Raw genomic sequence first — 20,022 nt, 5'->3', positions numbered from 1 at the left:
TTGTTTTAAATTATTATCTTTATTTTTAATATACATGATGTTTAAATTGATCAAAAAACAAAAAAACTATGTAAAAATTAATTTACACCCTACACACAAATTATTTACATAGGTACTAACATAAATGACTAGAATGAATGAACACAACAATTTGTTATCTTATTTTGGAGGGATGGAACAGGGGTTGTGTTTCCCAAGCTTTAGTTAAAACAAATCCTTACAATAATTAATGTGCAAAAATTTTAATAAAAATGAGCTAAGTTTGGGAAAAGTTATTTTCTTTCTATTCTTGTTTTTGAGCTTTAGGTTCAGCAATTTCTGCCAGTTCTTTGCGCCTCAGTTGATAATCAATAACCAATCGTCCAGCTAACATGAATAAAAACACAAGTGCTGGAGCCATTCGTTCAAATTTATCTTTTGCTGCATAGTGTGTATAAACAGCCAATAAATGTGACATCAAAAGAGTTATATTTGCCCCTTGTTTAACGTTTCCTTAAATTAGAAAAAATTTACCATAACAATTAGAATTTTTATATAAACGTGTAAGTGGCTTAAAAAAGATGAGTTAATTTTGTTGTCAAATACTTACTATAAGGAACAAATGCCAAGCAAACACCACTTAATACTTCAGTGCCACCAACAGCTCTTCTGTACCATTTAGCTGGCACTTTAAAGTCGATCATTTTGGAGAGTGGAAATACTTTAGCATACTTAACATAGTCCTTTCGCTAAAAAAAAGTATACTTTTAGTTACATTATAATAATCATTGATTACAATCAATATATTTTGGTCATATTAGATAAAAAATCTATCAAGAAGTTCCATCACTGGATGGATTCTTCTCTCAAGCCTACAAACCCATCAACCCCCACAGCGCTTGTACTCATTGTAAAAAAATTAATTTACAGATTGTTTAATAAATTAATATAACAAAAAAAAAATAAATATTTTATTATACAGTATGTCCCGTTCACCCTTAGTATCTCTGTGGAAAATCAATATATAAATGTAGTTTATTTTACAGCAATAAGTGTGGAAATTCTGATTGAATAGCATAATATTTATTTTATAAAAATCATTCAATTAACTATGTTGCACCGACATTTGTTGTATCCGTTTTACAAGTGCGTAACATAGCCAATTTTGCACTCTGCATATCACGTTTAACTCTGTTAGTTTAAAAATTAGAGTTTAAAGGTAAGATTGTTATCTAAGGCATATCGCAGGTTTTTTGTTAAATTTTAATTTAAAAGTAATATCTGAGCATTTTAAAAATTAAAATTGGTTGTATATCTTAAAATACTCATAATTTGCTTTAAAATTGATATATAACAAAAAGCCTATGAGATGCCTTAGATAATGTTTAAATTAACTATGGGTAAATTCACTCTAATTTTTTAATTTGTATACTAACAGAGTTAAACGTGATCTGCTGAGCCTAAAATTTCCTATGTTATGCAATTGTAAGAGGGAGACAACAAACGTCTGTGTAAAGTCCTCTAAATGTATAATATGAGTTGAAAGAAAAGCAATAAACCATTTTTTACAATTTAAATATTTTTACATTATAAGTGGGTACCTTCCTCCTACTTCTCAATAATCAATATAAACATTTTTAATAGTCATATAGTGATAATTAAGTCATACAAATATATTTTAAAAGCTCTTAATTTCTGAATAAACTATTGATAAATACTTACATATTTTGGTAGAATCTTAAAACAAATTTACGCTAGTGCCAAATATTTTAAATTCATACGTGGGCATTTTGCCAATCAGCCCATTTTACCACAAATAGATTCATCAAAAACACTACACAATATTCATGTTTATAATAATAAGTTTCCATTTATGTTATCTAAATCATTTTGATTCAATGAGCTAATTAGTATAAAAATTAATTTTTCTTACCACATGCTATAGGTACAATAAATCAATATTAATGTCTAATAATTATAAAATTTAGGTATGTAATACTAATTTATAAATAAGCCATAATCTTAATAAAATTTAAATTAAAACAGGTAGGCCTAACTAATATTTTTTTGTAATTCGTCTTTGTAATAAATTTTTTAATAATTTATAAAAAAAATGGTACCCAGTAATATGAACTTTTGGCATAAGTTGAACATAGATTAAATTATACATGATTATTAAAATTTTAAATAGGAAAATAGTATGGTTTACAGGTTAAAGTAAAAATAAATTTTAATTCATAATTCATTGTATTTTGAAAATTATGTTATACTAATTTCAACTGAAGTTAAAATATTTGTATATAAATTTAAACCAAAATTATTTATTACTACTACAAGAAATTAAAATAAATATTAAATACATAGGTAAATATTTTTTACATATTAAAATTCAACTTTTGCATATTCTATAGATAAGTGATTTTTTTTTTTAAATGCATTCTAACATTAAAAAAATCATAATTGATTTTAATTGAATAATATATAGGTTTAGTTTTTAAGAAACTATACCTGTATTACAAATTTTGTAAATATGCAAAATTTATCGAATTGTAATGGATAGTAAGTTAATGTTAATACCAATTGATTTAAATTTGAAACGTTGATAAACACATTAGACTTATCATGTCATAGATAATATTATACCTAATAATAGTAATAACTATTTATTGACATAAATTATTTCTTACGAGATCCTTGTGCAGCTCTTTACTGATGACAGGACTCATTTTCAGAGTACCTACAAATAGGAAAAAAATACCAAGTAGAACCGAAAGACTCTTTAGAACTATTGATCCCATATCTGGATTTATGATTATCTATTTTAAAATTACTACACTGCAGCTACCAAAACGAATTTAAATTTTATGGGAAAAAAATTTAGGTTGTCCAAACGATATACAATCCGCAGGGACTCCTCCTACGCTTTAGTGCTTTACAGTTTACCGCAAAAAGAAATATGTTTCGCAGTGTGTCCTAATCAAAGATCGACTTTTGAATAACCAAAATATTTGAGTTTGAATTTCACAGTAAAACCATAGGTAAAACTGTATTATTACACAATAAGCGATTAATAGAAAAACGAAACACCTCGTGAAGAGTAAAATCTGAAGTAAAACGTTATTATTGAAAATAATGTTTTTAATATTAACCACTAAAAATAATTCTGAATATATATTACAATTAATATGATTTTGGACATAAAAATGTTTTATGTATACCTCGGTCCTTTAGGTTGGGTACACTGTTGACCAAAAATAATATTGTGTACTACATACCCAATGTGGAGTGTGGACCGGCGTCGTCGAGTGCAGACTGTCTATGTGATTGTTTATTTGTTTATTTTGTTTAATTTATTGCTGTATTGGTGTATCCCATAATCGGATAATCCCAGTAATAATAAATTACTCTATGATGTATCCACTGTCCGCGGTTCACATGACCACAAATCACATTAATATGACCAACTGGAACTGGCGACTAGGTTTCTATCAGTAAATTTTTACTATTTCCACTATTCCATCATTTTACGAGTGCGCTTTTTAAACCATGTAAAAATCAATAATTCCAGTCTAGGTTATTCTTGATTATTATTAATTTTCATCCTCCGTTATTTAAAATTTTGTTGGAACGAAAACCCCCTGGCTTATTTTAGCCAGCTTGATTAATTACAATGATCGATTCTGGAAACACTAGGACTATGGACAAATCAGGTACTTAAGTTTTAATTTTGTATTTTAATCAATGGTATTGGGTATCTAACCTATGTACCACTGCGTACCTATTAATTACTTCTAAATACCATAGGCCAAGAGGACGAATTTATTGAGAATGGCATGCCAGGAAAAGTTGATAAAAATAATATAAAAGGTAAAAAACGTAAAAAGTGTTTACGTGACAAAAAAGCTCCAAGACTTCCTCATTCTGGTAATTAATTAATACAAATATTTTTGTAATAATTAAAATTAGATTAATTATTTGTCTATATTTGCAGGGTACATACGATTTTTAAATGATAGACGTGAACAATTTCGTTTTGAAAATCCCAATTTACCATTTGCTGAAATAACCAAAGTATTAGCTACTGAATGGAACCAGTTGCCAGCAGATAAAAAACAAGTACAGTAAAATTCATTTAAGATATTTTCCGCCAGTCCCAAGACATTTCCTATACTATTTCATGTAAAAACTACCTGTTAAGACACTTGGTTTGTCTCTATCTAATTGGATAAGACGCTCTTTAGATCAGCATATGGCGGGAGATTATTATAGTAATTATGTGACAAAAATTGATTATTTCTTACCTAGCACATTAAAAATGTGAAACAAATTATGTATGTTTTTATATTTTATAATTTTATAATAAATACCTATGTTATTAGTAATGAATAAACCTATTTTACTTAAATTAAATAAATAAATAAACTCGATAGTTTTATACTTGTATAATACATAGTTACTATAATTCTGTTTTACTCTAATAAATAAATTAACTTGATATCTATTCTAAGTTAAAACCACCTTGGTTTTATTTTCAATTCCCACATAAGACGCCCTTTTAAGCTGGTCTCTTGAAGAACGTCTTAGGCAAGTTAAACTGTAATTGCTTCATAATATATTATAAAAATATATTATTATTCTGATAACTATCCATTAATTAGAAGGAAATTTAGTTATTCTTCTATAGAAATATTTTATTGTTTTTAATTATTTTAGCAATATCTTTTAGCTGCTGAACAAGAACGAGTAAAATACATTGAAGAATTAGCAGCTTATAAAAAAACTGATGCATACAGAAATTTTATTCAACGCAAATTGAAAAAAAAAAAAGTTGATACCCCTATCCAAGAAGTTAGTTGAAATATCCAATTATATTATTTTCACAAAAAGTTTATATGTTAAAATGAATATAATATTTGTAACATATTAGATCACAGTATATAAAATACAGGTATAATTATTTTTCCTTTTAATTTTTTAAAAAAAGTATTCTTTGAATTATTGAATAATTCTTCAAGAAGCTATTCATTAGTCTGTTACAAAACTTCTTTATTTTAAATTAAACTATATAATTTTATCATAGTAACAATTTCAAAAAAGTTTATATTACAAATTTCTGTTATATTGGAGCTTTGAATAGAGATAGTAGTATAGTACCATGAAAAATATATATTACGGATAAGTTAGGATATTTTATAAAAATAACAAATTGTCTTATGTTTTTATTCTAGCTACAAGAATTAGATAAAGAAAAACCATTTAGCAATAACAGTAATACGGTTAATGACATACCTATATATACTGAAGAATTCTTAAACTTCAATAAATGTTAGTATTTGTTTAATTTAATTTATTTTTATTTATTTATTATTATTTTTTTGTTTTTAGCTAGAGAAAGTGAACTAAGGTACCTCCGTAAAACAGTAATAGATCAAGAACAAGAAGTATCTGTATTATACAAACATATTGGAAACATGAATAATGGAATTATAAAATTAATGGCCAACACTAAAAAACTCAAAGCTGAATGTTTAAAATATGAACATTATTTAATTCAATTACGATCTCTACTTCTAGATGCTTTTGATAACATCGCATTTCCAGGTAAATATTTCAATTTATTAATTAATGAAATAAATCTGTTATATTTTACTACTATTTTAATAGTTCTAATAAATTATGATACAATTAAATATGCACAATCTTTAGATCATCGAAGAATGACAAATTGCATCTAAATTCTTTTAGTTTGCCTTGTCAATTGTGCAAAATTAATAATGAATGGGAGTTGTCAAAGGATCGGCTGTCTAAAGTTCTAACTGCCCGTAGTATAACACTTCCACAGTGAAAAAATCTAATTATATGTTTATTATATGGTAATAAGCATAAATACATTTTGCCATCTTAGTGCTAGTATTTTTGTACATAATATAGTATTGAGGTAGGCAAATAATATTTTAATCAGTATATTATGTTGACGTTGTACATTTGGCTATTGATAAATTTTATTTTTATTCAATAATTATGTTGAGACATAATAAAATATAAAAGCATAGTAAATACCTAATATAAGTAATCAGCAGCTTTCTTTTAAGGGGATTAATTCTACCAAATTTATTGAATTGTACTGTTATTATTTTTGATTCCAAGCAAAATAAGTAAAAGTACATTTTGGGTAGAAGTGCTTTAAATAATATTATGTAGCTCTTTTGAATATTAGGTAATTATACCATTTATTTCAAATTTAATATCAAAATACACATCTATCCTGCATTTGGCATTTGCAATAGTTAATTGCGGAAACTAAAAAAAAAAAAGGTGTCATAAAGGCATCTACTCTTATATGTCTCTTTTCTGAATTTTTTTTTATTTTTTCATATTATGCAGGAATTCTTAATTTTAAAGTTTATATTTAATTACAATCTAAAGAAATGAATACGCTATGCACCTTATTTAGATCATCGAAGAAAGACAAATTGCATCTAAATTCTTTTAGTTTGCCTTGTCACTTGTGCAAAATTAATAATGAATGGGAGTTGTCAAAGGATCGGCTGTCTAAAGTTCTAACTGCCCGTAGTATAACACTTCCACAGTTTTGTATTTTTAAGTACCAAAATGTGCAGAAGCTTTTATTGATATTATTATTAAGAAGCAAGTTATGACCATTTTTAAATAATTATAACTTAAGTTAAAAATAATAATATCAATAAAATCCTCCAGATGCCCTAGATAGTATTTTTTCCTTTAAATTTTATAAGATGTAAATTCACTCTAATTTTAGAAATTACAGAGTAAAATGTGTTATTGTGATCGTAAAATTTGCCATGTAAATTTGTATGACAGCTTCAACTGATGCCAGTGTAACGTCTTCTTTTAAGCTGATAATGAAACACAATTTGAAATATGGTGTTTGCTTCTGCGCATGATATAGTTTTGGATTGAGTATGAGAATCAGGGACTTTGGCTGATAGAACTTAAGGGATCAGTTTTTTTTAAAGCTATCTTGAATGTGCTGGGCATCCTTTAAAGTTGGTAGTGTGGTTTCTTGGTGCAGAGAGTACGTTTAGCGAGACTTAGGTCTTTGTTGCACTGATGCGTATGGTGATTTTCACTACACTTAAATCATCAAGATTTGTGATAACAATGATAGTAGCATGTAAGTGTGCCTGTACGATTGGAAATTATAACATTGTGGTAGACCACATACCTTTTTATGTGGTGTCTCAGTTACTACTTTATTGTTGAGTTCCGATGTGTTTTTGTGGTGAATATACTTAATAGTATCTTGTGGTAAAACATCCACAAAGAATAGTAGAAGTAAGTATTTATTTTTATTTTAGCGTATTTAACTAATGACCTAATTCAGCCTGACCATTCATAATATCAGTGTTTTATGATAGGTTTTTAAATAATGTAAGTTTCTTATGACAATTATGTGTGTGTGAAAATGACAAGGAGGTGGTAAATAATTAATAATAACTATCTTTAGTTTTGTTTAAAATAGCCGAAATTGTATTATAATCTAGTTGACCTTTAGGATGTAGATATGGAATGAGATATGACGACGAAGACTTACAGGAATAACTATCCAAGCTGGCCATCTTAGTTAAAACGGTGTTGATGCAGAGGAGTTTGATTTTTTTTTTTTTTGTAGATAGATGGAGCCAGAAGATCATCTGTTTGGCTGATTAATTGATAGGAGTAATAAAAACTTGTTTTTTTTTTTAATTTTGACTGGGTGATGTTGACAAGGTTGACAGATATTGTTTGTGGTCTTAAGAGTATGTGGTGAAACTAAGCCAGTTTTCACAGTTTCACAGAATAATAATATAACAACTTCTTATACTACATGTTTTTGCACGTTTTTTGCACATCATAACCAACATTAAGTTATTTTTATTTTTAAATATAATGCACCTTAAAATACATTTACTTAATAAAAAATGTTTTACATTTACCTTATAATGAACTACAGTTACTTAAATAGTTATTATCATTCTAACATTTTGTTTATGATGATGCAATTTTTTGATATTAACTTAATCATGATTGTATATTTTGTTGATGTTGTAAATTTGGCTATTGATGTATTTTTATTATATTCAATAATTGTTTTGAGACATAATAAAGTAAAAAGAACAATAAATACCTAATGCACGCTATGCACATTATTTAGATCATCTAAGAATGACAAATTGCATCTAAATTCTTTTAGTTTGCCTTGTCAATTGTGCAAAATTAATAATGAATGGGAGTTGTCAAAGGATCGGCTGTCTAAAGTTCTAACTGCCCGTAGTATAACACTTCCACAGTGAAAAAATCTAATTATATGTTTATTATATGGTAATAAGCATAAATACATTTTGCCATCTGTGCTAGTATTTTTGTACATAGTATAATGTTGAGGTAGGCAAATAATATTTTATCTATAATCTTGTTTATTATTATATTTTTCTTTTTTTAGATAACATTGAGCCACCTACCGATGACACTATTGACACATATATAGTTAATTTAGTAACTCATATAACAACTGGCACTGGTACTGATCCTTCCTGGATTGCAAATGTAAAGAAAGTTATTTCTACTTTAGACTTTTCACAGTGTTAAAATAAATTATATTTTGATTTACCAAACTATAAATAATTAATAATTATCTAATCATGATATTATTCATCATCAATATTATTTTATGTAATATGCCTTATTGATAACATTATTATAACATTTTAAATATATAATTTTTTTTTATTCAAACATTTACTTTTAAATTATTTTATATTGTATTAATCTCAAACTAATTGTAATCCTTTGAATCATGACAATTGGGATATTAATTCCTTGTGATAAACCCTTTAATATTATGAAATGTAAAGTATCTATAATTAAGTACCATTTATATGAGATCTATTAAATGTACTAACATCACATGCATTTAGTGAAATTTTTTATTCCTATTTTCTTGACGTATCTTTCCTTCAATTAGTTTGTTTATCCTTTCTATTTGCTTCATATCAAACCCCTGAAAAGTACAAATAAATATTTAGTTAATCTATTTATATTAAAAGACAATTATTATTCAACTTCAATTTTTAAACTTTTAAGTCCTTCTTTAACTACACAAACTTTTTGCTGATATTGAATTATTTGTTCTATTACATTTAAAATGTTTGAGCTAAACTGGTTATCTATTAAATAAAATATTTAATAATTATTTTAGGATTTTGATTATATCTTTCATATGAAATACATGAAATATTTAAATCTGCAATTTTAAAATTTCCTGGACTATGATAACTCAAACCACTCTTTAATAATTGTCCTGTTAAATATGGGTGCATGTGTGGGACAATCATACTTTCAGCTCTTTGTTTCAAATTAGCCACTAAAATTAATAAAAATGTATTACTTAATGCCTTAATATTTTATGTGTATAGTACTCTAGTGAACTATAGCAAATATTATTTACTATAGATCTAAAGATTTCCTAAAAGTGGACAGTTATGAGTTTTATAGTTTAAACTTCATGTTAACGATAGTCATTCAACCTATACTTTGTCTCAAAGTAGAATATACCAGTTCTGCACACTTTTTCCTCTTCTACCGGTCACTATTTATGCCAATGTGTAGGCAATGTGAGCCCCTGGACAGAAACAGATCGCCGCCAGTGGCGTGTTTATATGCAGGCATTATAGGCACGTGCCGTCGTGCCTATAGCGGCAAATTTTTCAAGGGATTTCATTTTTTTTTTTATATTGATGGTATTGCATATTGACTCAGCCACAACAGCCAACAAGTACCAAGTATTACCAAAAATTACATCTTTAAATTCTTTGAAAATAGTTGAGTTGGCTGAAAAATTGCAAAAAAATGTACCTACCCAAATGATTTTTACACAAAACATTTTTTTGTCAAAATGCTTACATTTATTTTACAATCTTATTTACTTAACAGTGATATCGATATTAACATAGATAATTTAACTCCAATCACACTGTGCCAGTATTTAAGAGAAAAATCTTGACATATTGAAATTTTTCCAAATTCTTATTGACACAGCACTGAGAATTTCCGCGAGTGTACCAACTACCAAATGTACTACCGAAAGATCGTTTTCATGCCTCAAACGCGTAAAAAACTAGTATAACCCAAACTGATGACAAGTTGAATAATTTACCATTGTTATTAGTAGTGAATGAAATGTTAAGCAAATTGAATTGTGAAGATTTAATTGACACATTTGCAAGAACCAAATGTCGATGTATAATCGTTGAATAAGTAAATAAGTAATTTTTTTATGTAAAAAATGTAGATTGTATTTTGTACACCAACATTTTTTTAAGTATTCCTTATTTTTTTCTGTTTTTCAATTCCAATTGTTACGTTTTTATAATTAAAATATAAATAAGTTGTTTTGCATACCTAACTTATTAAATTTTATTTTATCGTATTTAAGGGCGGCAATTTTCCACAGGCCTACAAGCGGTAGATATATAAATACGCCTCTGATCACCGCCCGATATATTCTGATTTGAGACAAGAGTATAGTAAAATTAATTCTATTTATAACAAGATTTTCGAGGAAGGAAGAAAATTAGTTCAAGATCAAGCATTTTACCTGCAATGAAAATCTAACTCGAATCTTGATAGTTATCAAACTTTTCAATTTGGAAAACTAGATAAGTATTTTTAGAATCAAACAACATATTTATTTTAGATTCTGAGCAAAGCAATAAATGTATTAAATTTACAATGATGATGTGTTTTTTTTTTTTGTGTATTTATTTTTGGGGTACTAAAAAGGGCTATCATTGGGGAGAAGCAATAAATAATCAATATAAGTTTACTGGGACCTATCACCTGGTGAATAAAAATTAAAGTGATAAAATTAGAAATATTTTCTTACCTTCTATTGATGATAACACATCATTGTTATTACTATCATTTGATGAAATAGTTTTTTTTTTTAATTTTTGAGATAGAATATCAGTCTAAAACAAAACAAGTTTTATTTGGAACTCAAAAACTAATAACCATAGATATACTTGAAATTTTCACCAAATATTTATAATAACATTTTATTTTTGAGCTATTTATAGCCTTGAGAAATTTTATGAATTGTTTTAAATTATTATCATTAAAAACTTTTTCACTTAATAAAAAAGCATGAACTTGACGTCTGAACATTTTATACAAGTTTCCTTATACATTGATTTTAAAAAAGTTCAAAAATATTAAAGACTAGCTGATCCTAAAAAATTTGTTGCCCATAAAAAATTACAACTCTTAAAAAAATTATTATTGATCAACTTCTTTTGGGTGTAACTCACTGTAAGTGCAATTCAGTCACTCTTAGAAAGGAATCATATGGAATAATTTAATTATTAATTCATAACTCATATGTATTTTTATAATATTATACACTTTCTTATTTTCTAGACCCCCTCCCCCAATCACAAAAAATTTGAAAATTCGCCACTGTTATAATGTAATTTGTATTTTAGTATGCACTGTATAATAGATTATAATTTATAATGCATTGATTAAATATGTATAGCAACCTACATTAATTTTAAGTTCCAAAGGAAAATTAAGTAACTCTATGTAACTTATTGACTCTTATTAATATTTTCATTAACATACAATGAACCTATACTCTATTCAGGATAAGTTTGAACTTTGAACCGCTCGCTCGACAAAAACACGTTTTTTCGCGCATTCCGGACACCGGTGGGAGCGTATGCATGACGGCCAGCACCGGCGCTGACGATCGACGACGGTCGGCGATAACTGTCGGCCAATCACAGAACGCATAGCCATCGTATGAGGGGTGAGGCATGCGGTTCAATCTTATCCTGAATAGAATAGTTATATGGAAAAATTTGTCAAGTAGAAGTAGATAAATTTAGTTCTTATCTAGCTATAGTTCTCAAAAATATGTTGTTAAATGAAAGTTTGGGAATTGCCACTGCATAAACTAATAAAACTTACCAAATATTCTAAGAGCCTATTGCTCTGTTGTTCTTGCTTAGATTTCCAATTGGTTTCATAATCGTTGAGTTGAAATGTTGATAAAACACTAACTAAAGCAAATGCTCCTTGATCCTTAATCAAATTTCTAGCCAATGAAAGTGATTTTAATGTTCTATTAGTTCTTAAAACCTAAGGGATATTGTTTATTTATTATTAAGTATGTTAATAATATATCAATCATTATTTATAATTTAAATCTATCGAATATCTATGTTCTACATATTTTGTAATAGATATATTATATGGGTAAAATCTACCTAAAATAATAGATAAAAATATATATAATTGCAATTCACCTGTGCTATTTGTTTTGCTCCTTTGCACGTTATACTGTTGCAATCTAAGTACAATGAATTCAATTGTGTAATTTTACTTGTCTCATCCAAAATATCCAAAAGATTGTTAACTCCTTGATCTTTAAGTTGGCAAAACCTCAGCCATAATTTTTTCACTCTTAAAATATAATTTAAGTAATATAATTATGATAACAATGGATACAAAAAATAAAAACGAATGTAAAAAAAAAAAATAAATTATGTACATATTTGATATAATTAAAGGTAGGTATACTTGGTATCTGGTGTTAAGCAACATAAATAATTTAGATTTGATAGATTAATTCTGTCAAGTACTAGTTCATTAACAAGACATTCCTCCATTTTTAAATACTTGCTTAAATTGTTCAATACTTCTTGGTTAACATTGAAGTTAGTTAAGCTATTTAAATGTATAGTATATTCATAATTAGTTTTAGTTTTATATATTACTTTTACTAGTGGATACATCTGTTTGTGATAATGATATACATTATACAACATTTTTATGTTCTATACTTCTATGAAAATGTAAAGGTAAGACTACAGAATAGAATATATTATAATATGGTTAGATTACCATGATTAGATTATACCTAGTTGTGATTCAAGGGGGGGGGGGGGACAATTTGTTTAATTATGAAACTGCTAACATTTTAAATTATAACTTTAAAAACTATCACTCTAAATTATTAGGTTTTTTTTCTGGAACGCTCAAAAGCAAACGGTGAGTGCCACTCCACATCACTCTAACTGACTCTAACTAACCCTAACGGACACTGGATGTAGGTACAAAAATGCGGTAAAGCACGATTGAGCATAATACGACTGAGCATATACCTTTTTAGCAACACGATTGAGCATAAAATATTTTATGCGATGTTGCCAAATTCAGGTGGCCAAAATTTTTAAATTTATTATTTTCACGTATTGTTACACCAATTATTGCGATACCAGACGCGAGCCGTGAGCTGACCCCAGCTTTATCGACATTATTATCGATTAATAAATTAGTTCCAAAGCAATAGCATTGATGAAAGTGATGTAGATATTGAACAGTTTGTCATTTTATGATATTATTATAGATGGCTTTGCAGAGAATAAATTCAAGGAATGTAAGTAGGTATCCAATTTGTAAATTTTGATAAAATATATTTTTATTCGTTTTTTTATCGTTGGATTATTTTATATAAATATACGAATTATATTTATAGATGATACATTACTGTATGAATTAATGCTATCCAGAAATATAAATATTTATTTATAATTAAAACTAAAATTTTATTTTACATAAGTTAAGGATAAAATCTAAAATAATGAACCACCCAGATCCCAGGGTCCCCAAAATCTTTGTCCTGGACCCCTTAAAGTTTGAATCTAGCCCCAGGTACACTTTTAGTTACTAAATGGTACTCTAAATGCCTGGTTATATTATAGGTATGCCATAAAACTTTTTGAGCACATTTTCTACGTAGAAAAAGATAATAAAAACTTAATAGGTTTGCATATTATGTAGATTATATATACCTAATAGGTATCTATATAAATGATAATTCTAAAAAAATTTTGGTTTATCAGAATATGTAGGTAGAGTATACCTATAAGGGCGTAAGGCTATAATGTTTGTATTGCAATTTGCAGTAGGTACCTATGTAATTTAGATTGGTACAATGGTAACTACGTCCTATATATTAATACAGTCAACTCGCTATACACCTAACGAATTTCAACGAATCGAAAAAAAATTCGATACATTGAAGGTTTGTTATATCAAGAGCTTAAACCAACCATATTCATTTAATAATATATCCTCTTGAAATTATTACCATTTCAATAAAACTCGGTAGGTATTTCAAATTTTTTTCTATTTCCTCTGAGTTTTGACGTAAAGAGAGTTTAGTGTATTTATGTAATATATGTATAGTAAAATCATTATTACATAATGGGTATAAAATACATGTGTAAATGTGTCATTATACATTTATACCTATAATCTATATATATGTAGCCATGTATAGGTACTGTAATTCTTTCATACGGTAGATACTAGATATACATGACGTGGACCTATTTGTTTTATTAAAAATCGGTTTTTTTTTTTACTCAACTCAAGCACATTATTGCATACAAATTGTTACCTACTCGTTAGAAAAACTTTGTAACAACAAAATATTTATTTTTGTATATTTTCGTAGTGTCATCACTAGCATAGAGCAAGAAATTTCATGCATTTGCATATTTTTTCTGGTTAACTTTATCGTATGCTTAGCATAAGTATGAGTACTTACATTTCACAATATTTATGATCCAATGCTCAAAGTTTTAATTGCATATTTTTGCATATTTTGACATATTTTATGGGTTTAAAAGACATATTTTTGATTATAAAAGCATATTTTAAGTTTTTAGTGTATATTTTGATAATTTATCGGTAAATATTTTTCATGAATCAAGAGCAACAATTATATTAAATTTGAATAAAGAATGAGATCAATAAATTGTAATGTAGGTATATTATGATGATTGATTGACTTTATGCGTTTTATTTTTTAAGTAGGTATTAATAATATTACCTTAGTTTTGTAATATTTTTTGATATTTCGTTTTCATACCAATGCACATCGGCAACCCGCATTTTGCTATAAATTTTCTTTTCTAATTTTCAATAAATAATAATAGGTGTATTATAAGTTTAAAATTTTTTTTATAAGTAGGTACCTAAATATTATAGTAAATGTAACTCGTATAAGTATGCTTAAGTAGCCTACCTATGGACCTACGAGAAGTTAGTAACTGTTAAAAATGTATTAATTAACACTTGACATATATTTACCTATAATAATATAGTGTAGTCTAAAACTATTACCTTTTGGAATATTTGGACCACGATAGACAGACTGGTTAAAGGTTTCTATACGATTTTAATATTTTAATTAGGCAATTCAATATAGTATGGAACAGTAGGTACCTACCCAATCGGTAATTAAAAAAAATCTAAATACACGTAGTTATAACGTTATGTTGTTATTAACAAATTTACAACTTTACTGCGTTAAATCATTTTTCACTGGGAACGTAGTTTACAAATTGTTGGATTGAGCTCCTCTACTTAATAATTCCCAATTCGAGCACTGGTTGTTATCATAATTTATAAAAATGTAATTAATGTACCTATACATGAATATACTATATACATTAATATTGTTGGCCACTTAATATAACATTTTTCCTATATTATAATTACTTCGTATATTTGTGATCTGTAACATAATTATTAAGCTTAACGTATTATTTTTTAATTAACTGAAAAAAACCAAGTTAGAATATTAATTTATTGTATTCATATTCATTGTTTAAACTCTATGTTTTGAAAATGTTATTGTGTGTAGTAAATTATAGCTTAAGTTAAAGTTGAATGTTTTAAGTTTCTTCGATTAATATTTTTTTGAATTCTAACTGACTGTTTTAGGAGAAATTGTTATTTTTCGTGAGAATCTAATGTCATCATAATTTAAACTTCAATCACTCATGAATGAATCAATGATTGAAAAATGTTTGTGAATTGTAGCTTCAAGCTTACCTTTTTTAATTCCAGTTGAAATAATCTATCAGGAATCTTGTATTACTTTTTTCAAGTTTTGGGTGTCTAAAATCTAAATTAACAATTTTAATAATAGTTTTATAAAAATAAGGAAAAACAGAGATTTGTACTCAAAACTAGTTTTTTATAAAGTCGATTTTGTTATTTGATGTAACTCTGAAAAAAACCGTACCGTAATTAAATTAAATTTTTACCGAATGTCTATACTACCATTTTCTATACACAATGACATTTTCAAAATATTTTGATTATTGACCCTTTTTAAGCTATTTATAGACAGAAGAAAATATTTTCTCCTTTAGATTCTGAGTGGAACGATAAATGTATTGATTTTACAATGCAATCGATGGGGGGATCGATGTGTGTTTTTTTATTAAATTTTTTTTAAATTGTTGTGTCTGTGTACACGATAAGTAGTCGAAATAATGCTTCGATTTTCAACTTCAGTATCGTGTTAGATGAGAAAGTGAATATTGTTGGTACTTTGGGGGGTCGAAAGAAAAAATTCCTAGTAGTTTTCAAAAGCGCCGAAAAAAACAACATAAAAATTAAGAAAAAACGGGAATTTTTACGCAAAATCGGTTTTCCAAAAAATCGATTTTAGTTTTTGGTGTAACTCTAAAACAAATTAACGTATATACATGAAATTTTCACTGGTCGTTAGTATTTGTATTTTCTTTTTATACACGATAACATTTTCAAAATATTTTGATTTTTTTTGAACTGTTTAGGAACATTTTCTGTTTCCAATTGTATTAGTCTTTTTTTCAATGAATGTCAATAAAACTTTATTTGTTGGGTAAAAAAGCTTGAAAATTGAATACAAGGCTCCTATTATATTGTTACAATGACATTTGAAAAACATTAAAAATCCTTGCTCACAGTTTTTATTTATAAGAATTTAAAATTCAAATTTGACAAAATTTATCAAATTTAAAATTTAATAATTATTCTGTAGTTAAAAATTTATAAAATATTCAACATTTATAGCTAAGGATTGAAAATTTAAAACAAGGTTCCACGTAAATGGGTAAATATATAAATTACTTTATTCACAACAATATCATCAAATATACTTAGTAATATCATATAGGCTGCCTGACCGTTATCGCTCAGAATCGTTTTCTTATACAATGATATTATATCATTGTATTCAAATTTAACACCATAGTAACCCACACCCACTTGTAACCTACTGTACAGCAGAGTGACACCCACTTGCCCACCTTTTTTATATATAATATTAGCGCAGTGGGCACTACCTGAACATAATGCGTATCGTCAATTATTATTGAAAGATTGATTGTACGATAGGGATTATGGATATATATATCTCCCCCCCCCCCCCCCAATTAAAATTCATGTTTACGCCGCAGTGTTTTATATAATATCATGTTTTAAATTTTAATAGATTAAGGATGAAATATATTTTGTGTATTTGTGTCACTTGAAAATCAAATGTATTTTGTATTTAACAACGAGTGATATATTCGTAAATTATAATCATATTTTATAGTAAAATAGGAACTATAAAAAGAATATATTTTTTTAACAAGTTATGAGTTTTATTATCCACAAACCCACACATACCGCATACAGATAATAAACGATAATTAAAGTTAGTACATAAAGTATAACAATCTAAAGAATTAACATAATAATATACATCAACCTATACATATAATATATATATTATATACCTATTGTGTTGCATTCATTTTTTCATTTTATTACAAAATGCTATACCTACACAAAGTGCATTTTATTTAATTTGAAGTATGTACCTAAGTTTTTGACCAGGCGTGTCCAAATACTTCAACTTATTCAATAATGTAACCATATGTAGACATCGCCCAGTCACTCATTATGTCATACCATATACAGTATATACACTTAATAATATAATGTGCATTTTCACGTAGTTGTGGGGAATGAAGATTAAATGTAAATTTGAAGAGAAATCAATTAAAATATTGTGTTTGATGAGGCATTACAGTAATGTGTGTATTATATTTTATTTAAAATGTTGATAATTATTAATTTATAATATTTGAATTATTTTATTCAGAATTTTTATATTCGAGTTAAAAACTCTCCGGTCTCGGCTTGCAGAAAAAAAGATTGAAAAGATCGGCAAGCGAACAGCGAGCAGGGGGCGAAGCCTACTGGTGGGTTGGAGACCGCAGTGAGCAGGAGGTAGAGCCCCCTAGTATTAAACAAAATAAAAATACATATTATATCTATAAATTACAGAGAAATAAATAAGTGTTGAAGTGATAAAAAATTGTCTGATAAAATTATGACGACAATCTGTTTAGTATATTATATACATACTAGTGATACTGCCATACTGGTGTATACTGGCAACTGACGTACCTACTGCGTTTACATAATATATATAGAATATAGAATATGGTTTATCACTTATTTAAAGCGATTGGCCATACGATTATAGTTTATACCATATTTGTCGACCTTAACCGTGTTAGATTTCATTTACCAAAGAACCGTCTTATGTGTTAATAATTTATATTCGCCATGGGTATAGTCGTATAGATAGGTACAGAATGATTATTAATTATTATCGGTTGTCTATTTTAATTTTTATCCCGTTGCCCTCATATTATTATTATCTCTCATCCGGGTTCCACATTCACAGTTCGGTTTAATATTTATCGTATAGGGCGACAACATTCTATACGTTAATACGCGTTATATACTCATATGATCGTATACACATACCTACATAACACCGCCGTTAACGGAGTTATTTATAAGGCGTTGACGGAGATTTATAATCCACATGGGTAAAGCGAAACAACAAACACTACGTATATTATATATAACCATTATATTATGACCCTGCAGTATGCAATGCACGCGTATACGTCATATAGGGCGTAAATTATATAGAAGCAAACCCTCATATAATATTAAATATAGTAAAAAGTGAGTCGACTATCATCGGACAAAAAAGGGGTCCTTTTTTCCAGGCACGCATTACATACGTAGTGTGCGTACAGATGTTACCCCGGCTGGGCCTGGCGAGTCTGCAGCGCGCGTAGGTATATATACCAGTAGCAGTGTGTTAAGGGGCGAGGAAAACGTTTAATTTCTTTTTTACTACGTACATAATATCATATATATTTGTATATATATATATTTTCCATAGATCATCTCTGCAGCAGGTGGTGTCGTTTTACATACCCGTATGCGTGTCCTGCTCAAAAAAATAACGGAAGAAAAAATCCCCGAGACAAGAATTAAGGTGTTATAACGAGACGTTATATTACATATTATAATACATACGTTATTATTCATTTTATTTTCATTTTTTTTTACAATTCTAACGTCATCCAACCGAATTATACCGCGTTTAGTATATTACCAGCTATATGACGTATAATATGGTGCATACATTTCTGAGCTCTGGCCACCTGCTGCAAGTCTTTAATTTTTACGGTCTATAACGACATCTTTGTTTTCGTTCGTAGTTGTTATTGTTGTTGTTTTTTACACAATGTATATACACACATGTAATACGCGTGCAATGATGTGGTAAATGGTCGTGGTAGGTTTATACGCATTTTTATAACGTTCTTTTATTCCCTTTCTTTTTTATCGTTTCGTTTATGAATATAATATGACCAATGTGTGAGTAATAATATTCTGGTAAAGTTTGCACGCTACTTTTGATTAAATATAAAATATGTATTATAGAAATATCGCACATAATCGGCCGTCGTTGTGGTACCTATATTAACTATATACAATATGTGTAATAGACCCACGCTCGACGAAAGTCTGAGACTCCGGATACAACCGGCATCAGTTAACTATACTATTATTATTAAAAATATTATCGTTGTTAAAAAGTTTTGTAAATGTTTCTAAACATTTCCAAATTATGTCTGTGCACCGCTGCAGTAATAATAATAAGTACGTACTGCATCTCTATACGGTGTACCGGCGGCAGCAGCGGAAACCACCAACCCATTCATAATAATATTATAATGTACGAGCATCGGAGTATGATATAATATTATTATAATATGCATATTACATTCGTACGCGACGGCGGCCGGCGATGCACAG

The 20,022-nt window shown here is 27.7% G+C and overlaps 2 protein-coding genes across 2 annotated transcripts; one reads left to right on the top strand and one right to left on the bottom strand.

The window, feature by feature from the left end:
- Positions 1-2,925, bottom strand: LOC132939708 (novel acetylcholine receptor chaperone). Its single transcript, XM_061007027.1, has 3 exons — positions 2,667-2,925; positions 590-728; positions 1-492 (listed from the first exon to the last, which is right to left on the bottom strand). The coding sequence occupies exons 1-3, from the start codon at positions 2,775-2,777 to the stop codon at positions 284-286; spliced, it is 459 nt and encodes a 152-aa protein (XP_060863010.1). The 5' UTR covers positions 2,778-2,925; the 3' UTR covers positions 1-283.
- Positions 2,926-3,259: 334 nt separating this feature from the next.
- On the top strand, positions 3,260-8,910 carry LOC132939706 (high mobility group protein 20A-like). Its single transcript, XM_061007025.1, has 7 exons — positions 3,260-3,689; positions 3,784-3,903; positions 3,971-4,095; positions 4,693-4,827; positions 5,208-5,304; positions 5,365-5,580; positions 8,441-8,910. Exons 1-7 carry the CDS (start codon positions 3,650-3,652, stop codon positions 8,584-8,586), a joined length of 879 nt encoding a protein of 292 aa, XP_060863008.1. The 5' UTR covers positions 3,260-3,649; the 3' UTR covers positions 8,587-8,910.
- Positions 8,911-20,022: the final 11,112 nt, after the last annotated feature.

Source organism: Metopolophium dirhodum, chromosome 2 (assembly GCF_019925205.1).
Source record: "Metopolophium dirhodum isolate CAU chromosome 2, ASM1992520v1, whole genome shotgun sequence".
Taxonomy (NCBI): Eukaryota; Metazoa; Arthropoda; class Insecta; order Hemiptera; family Aphididae; genus Metopolophium; species Metopolophium dirhodum.
This window is presented reverse-complemented; position numbering and strand designations above follow the sequence as displayed.

Excerpts from the sequence above, each read along its gene's own strand:
- LOC132939706 (XM_061007025.1), top strand. The coding sequence starts at position 3,650 with ATGATCGATTCTGGAAACACTAGGACTATGGACAAATCAG. Across the intron at positions 3,690-3,783 it reads TAGGACTATGGACAAATCAG|GCCAAGAGGACGAATTTATT; the intron begins GTACTTAAGTTT and ends TAAATACCATAG. Across the intron at positions 4,096-4,692 it reads TGCCAGCAGATAAAAAACAA|CAATATCTTTTAGCTGCTGA; the intron begins GTACAGTAAAAT and ends TAATTATTTTAG.
- LOC132939708 (XM_061007027.1), bottom strand. The coding sequence starts at position 2,777 with ATGGGATCAATAGTTCTAAAGAGTCTTTCGGTTCTACTTGGTATTTTT. Across the intron at positions 729-2,666 it reads AAGAGCTGCACAAGGATCTC|CGAAAGGACTATGTTAAGTA; the intron begins GTAAGAAATAAT and ends ACTTTTTTTTAG. Across the intron at positions 493-589 it reads CTTGGCATTTGTTCCTTATA|GAAACGTTAAACAAGGGGCA; the intron begins GTAAGTATTTGA and ends TTCTAATTTAAG.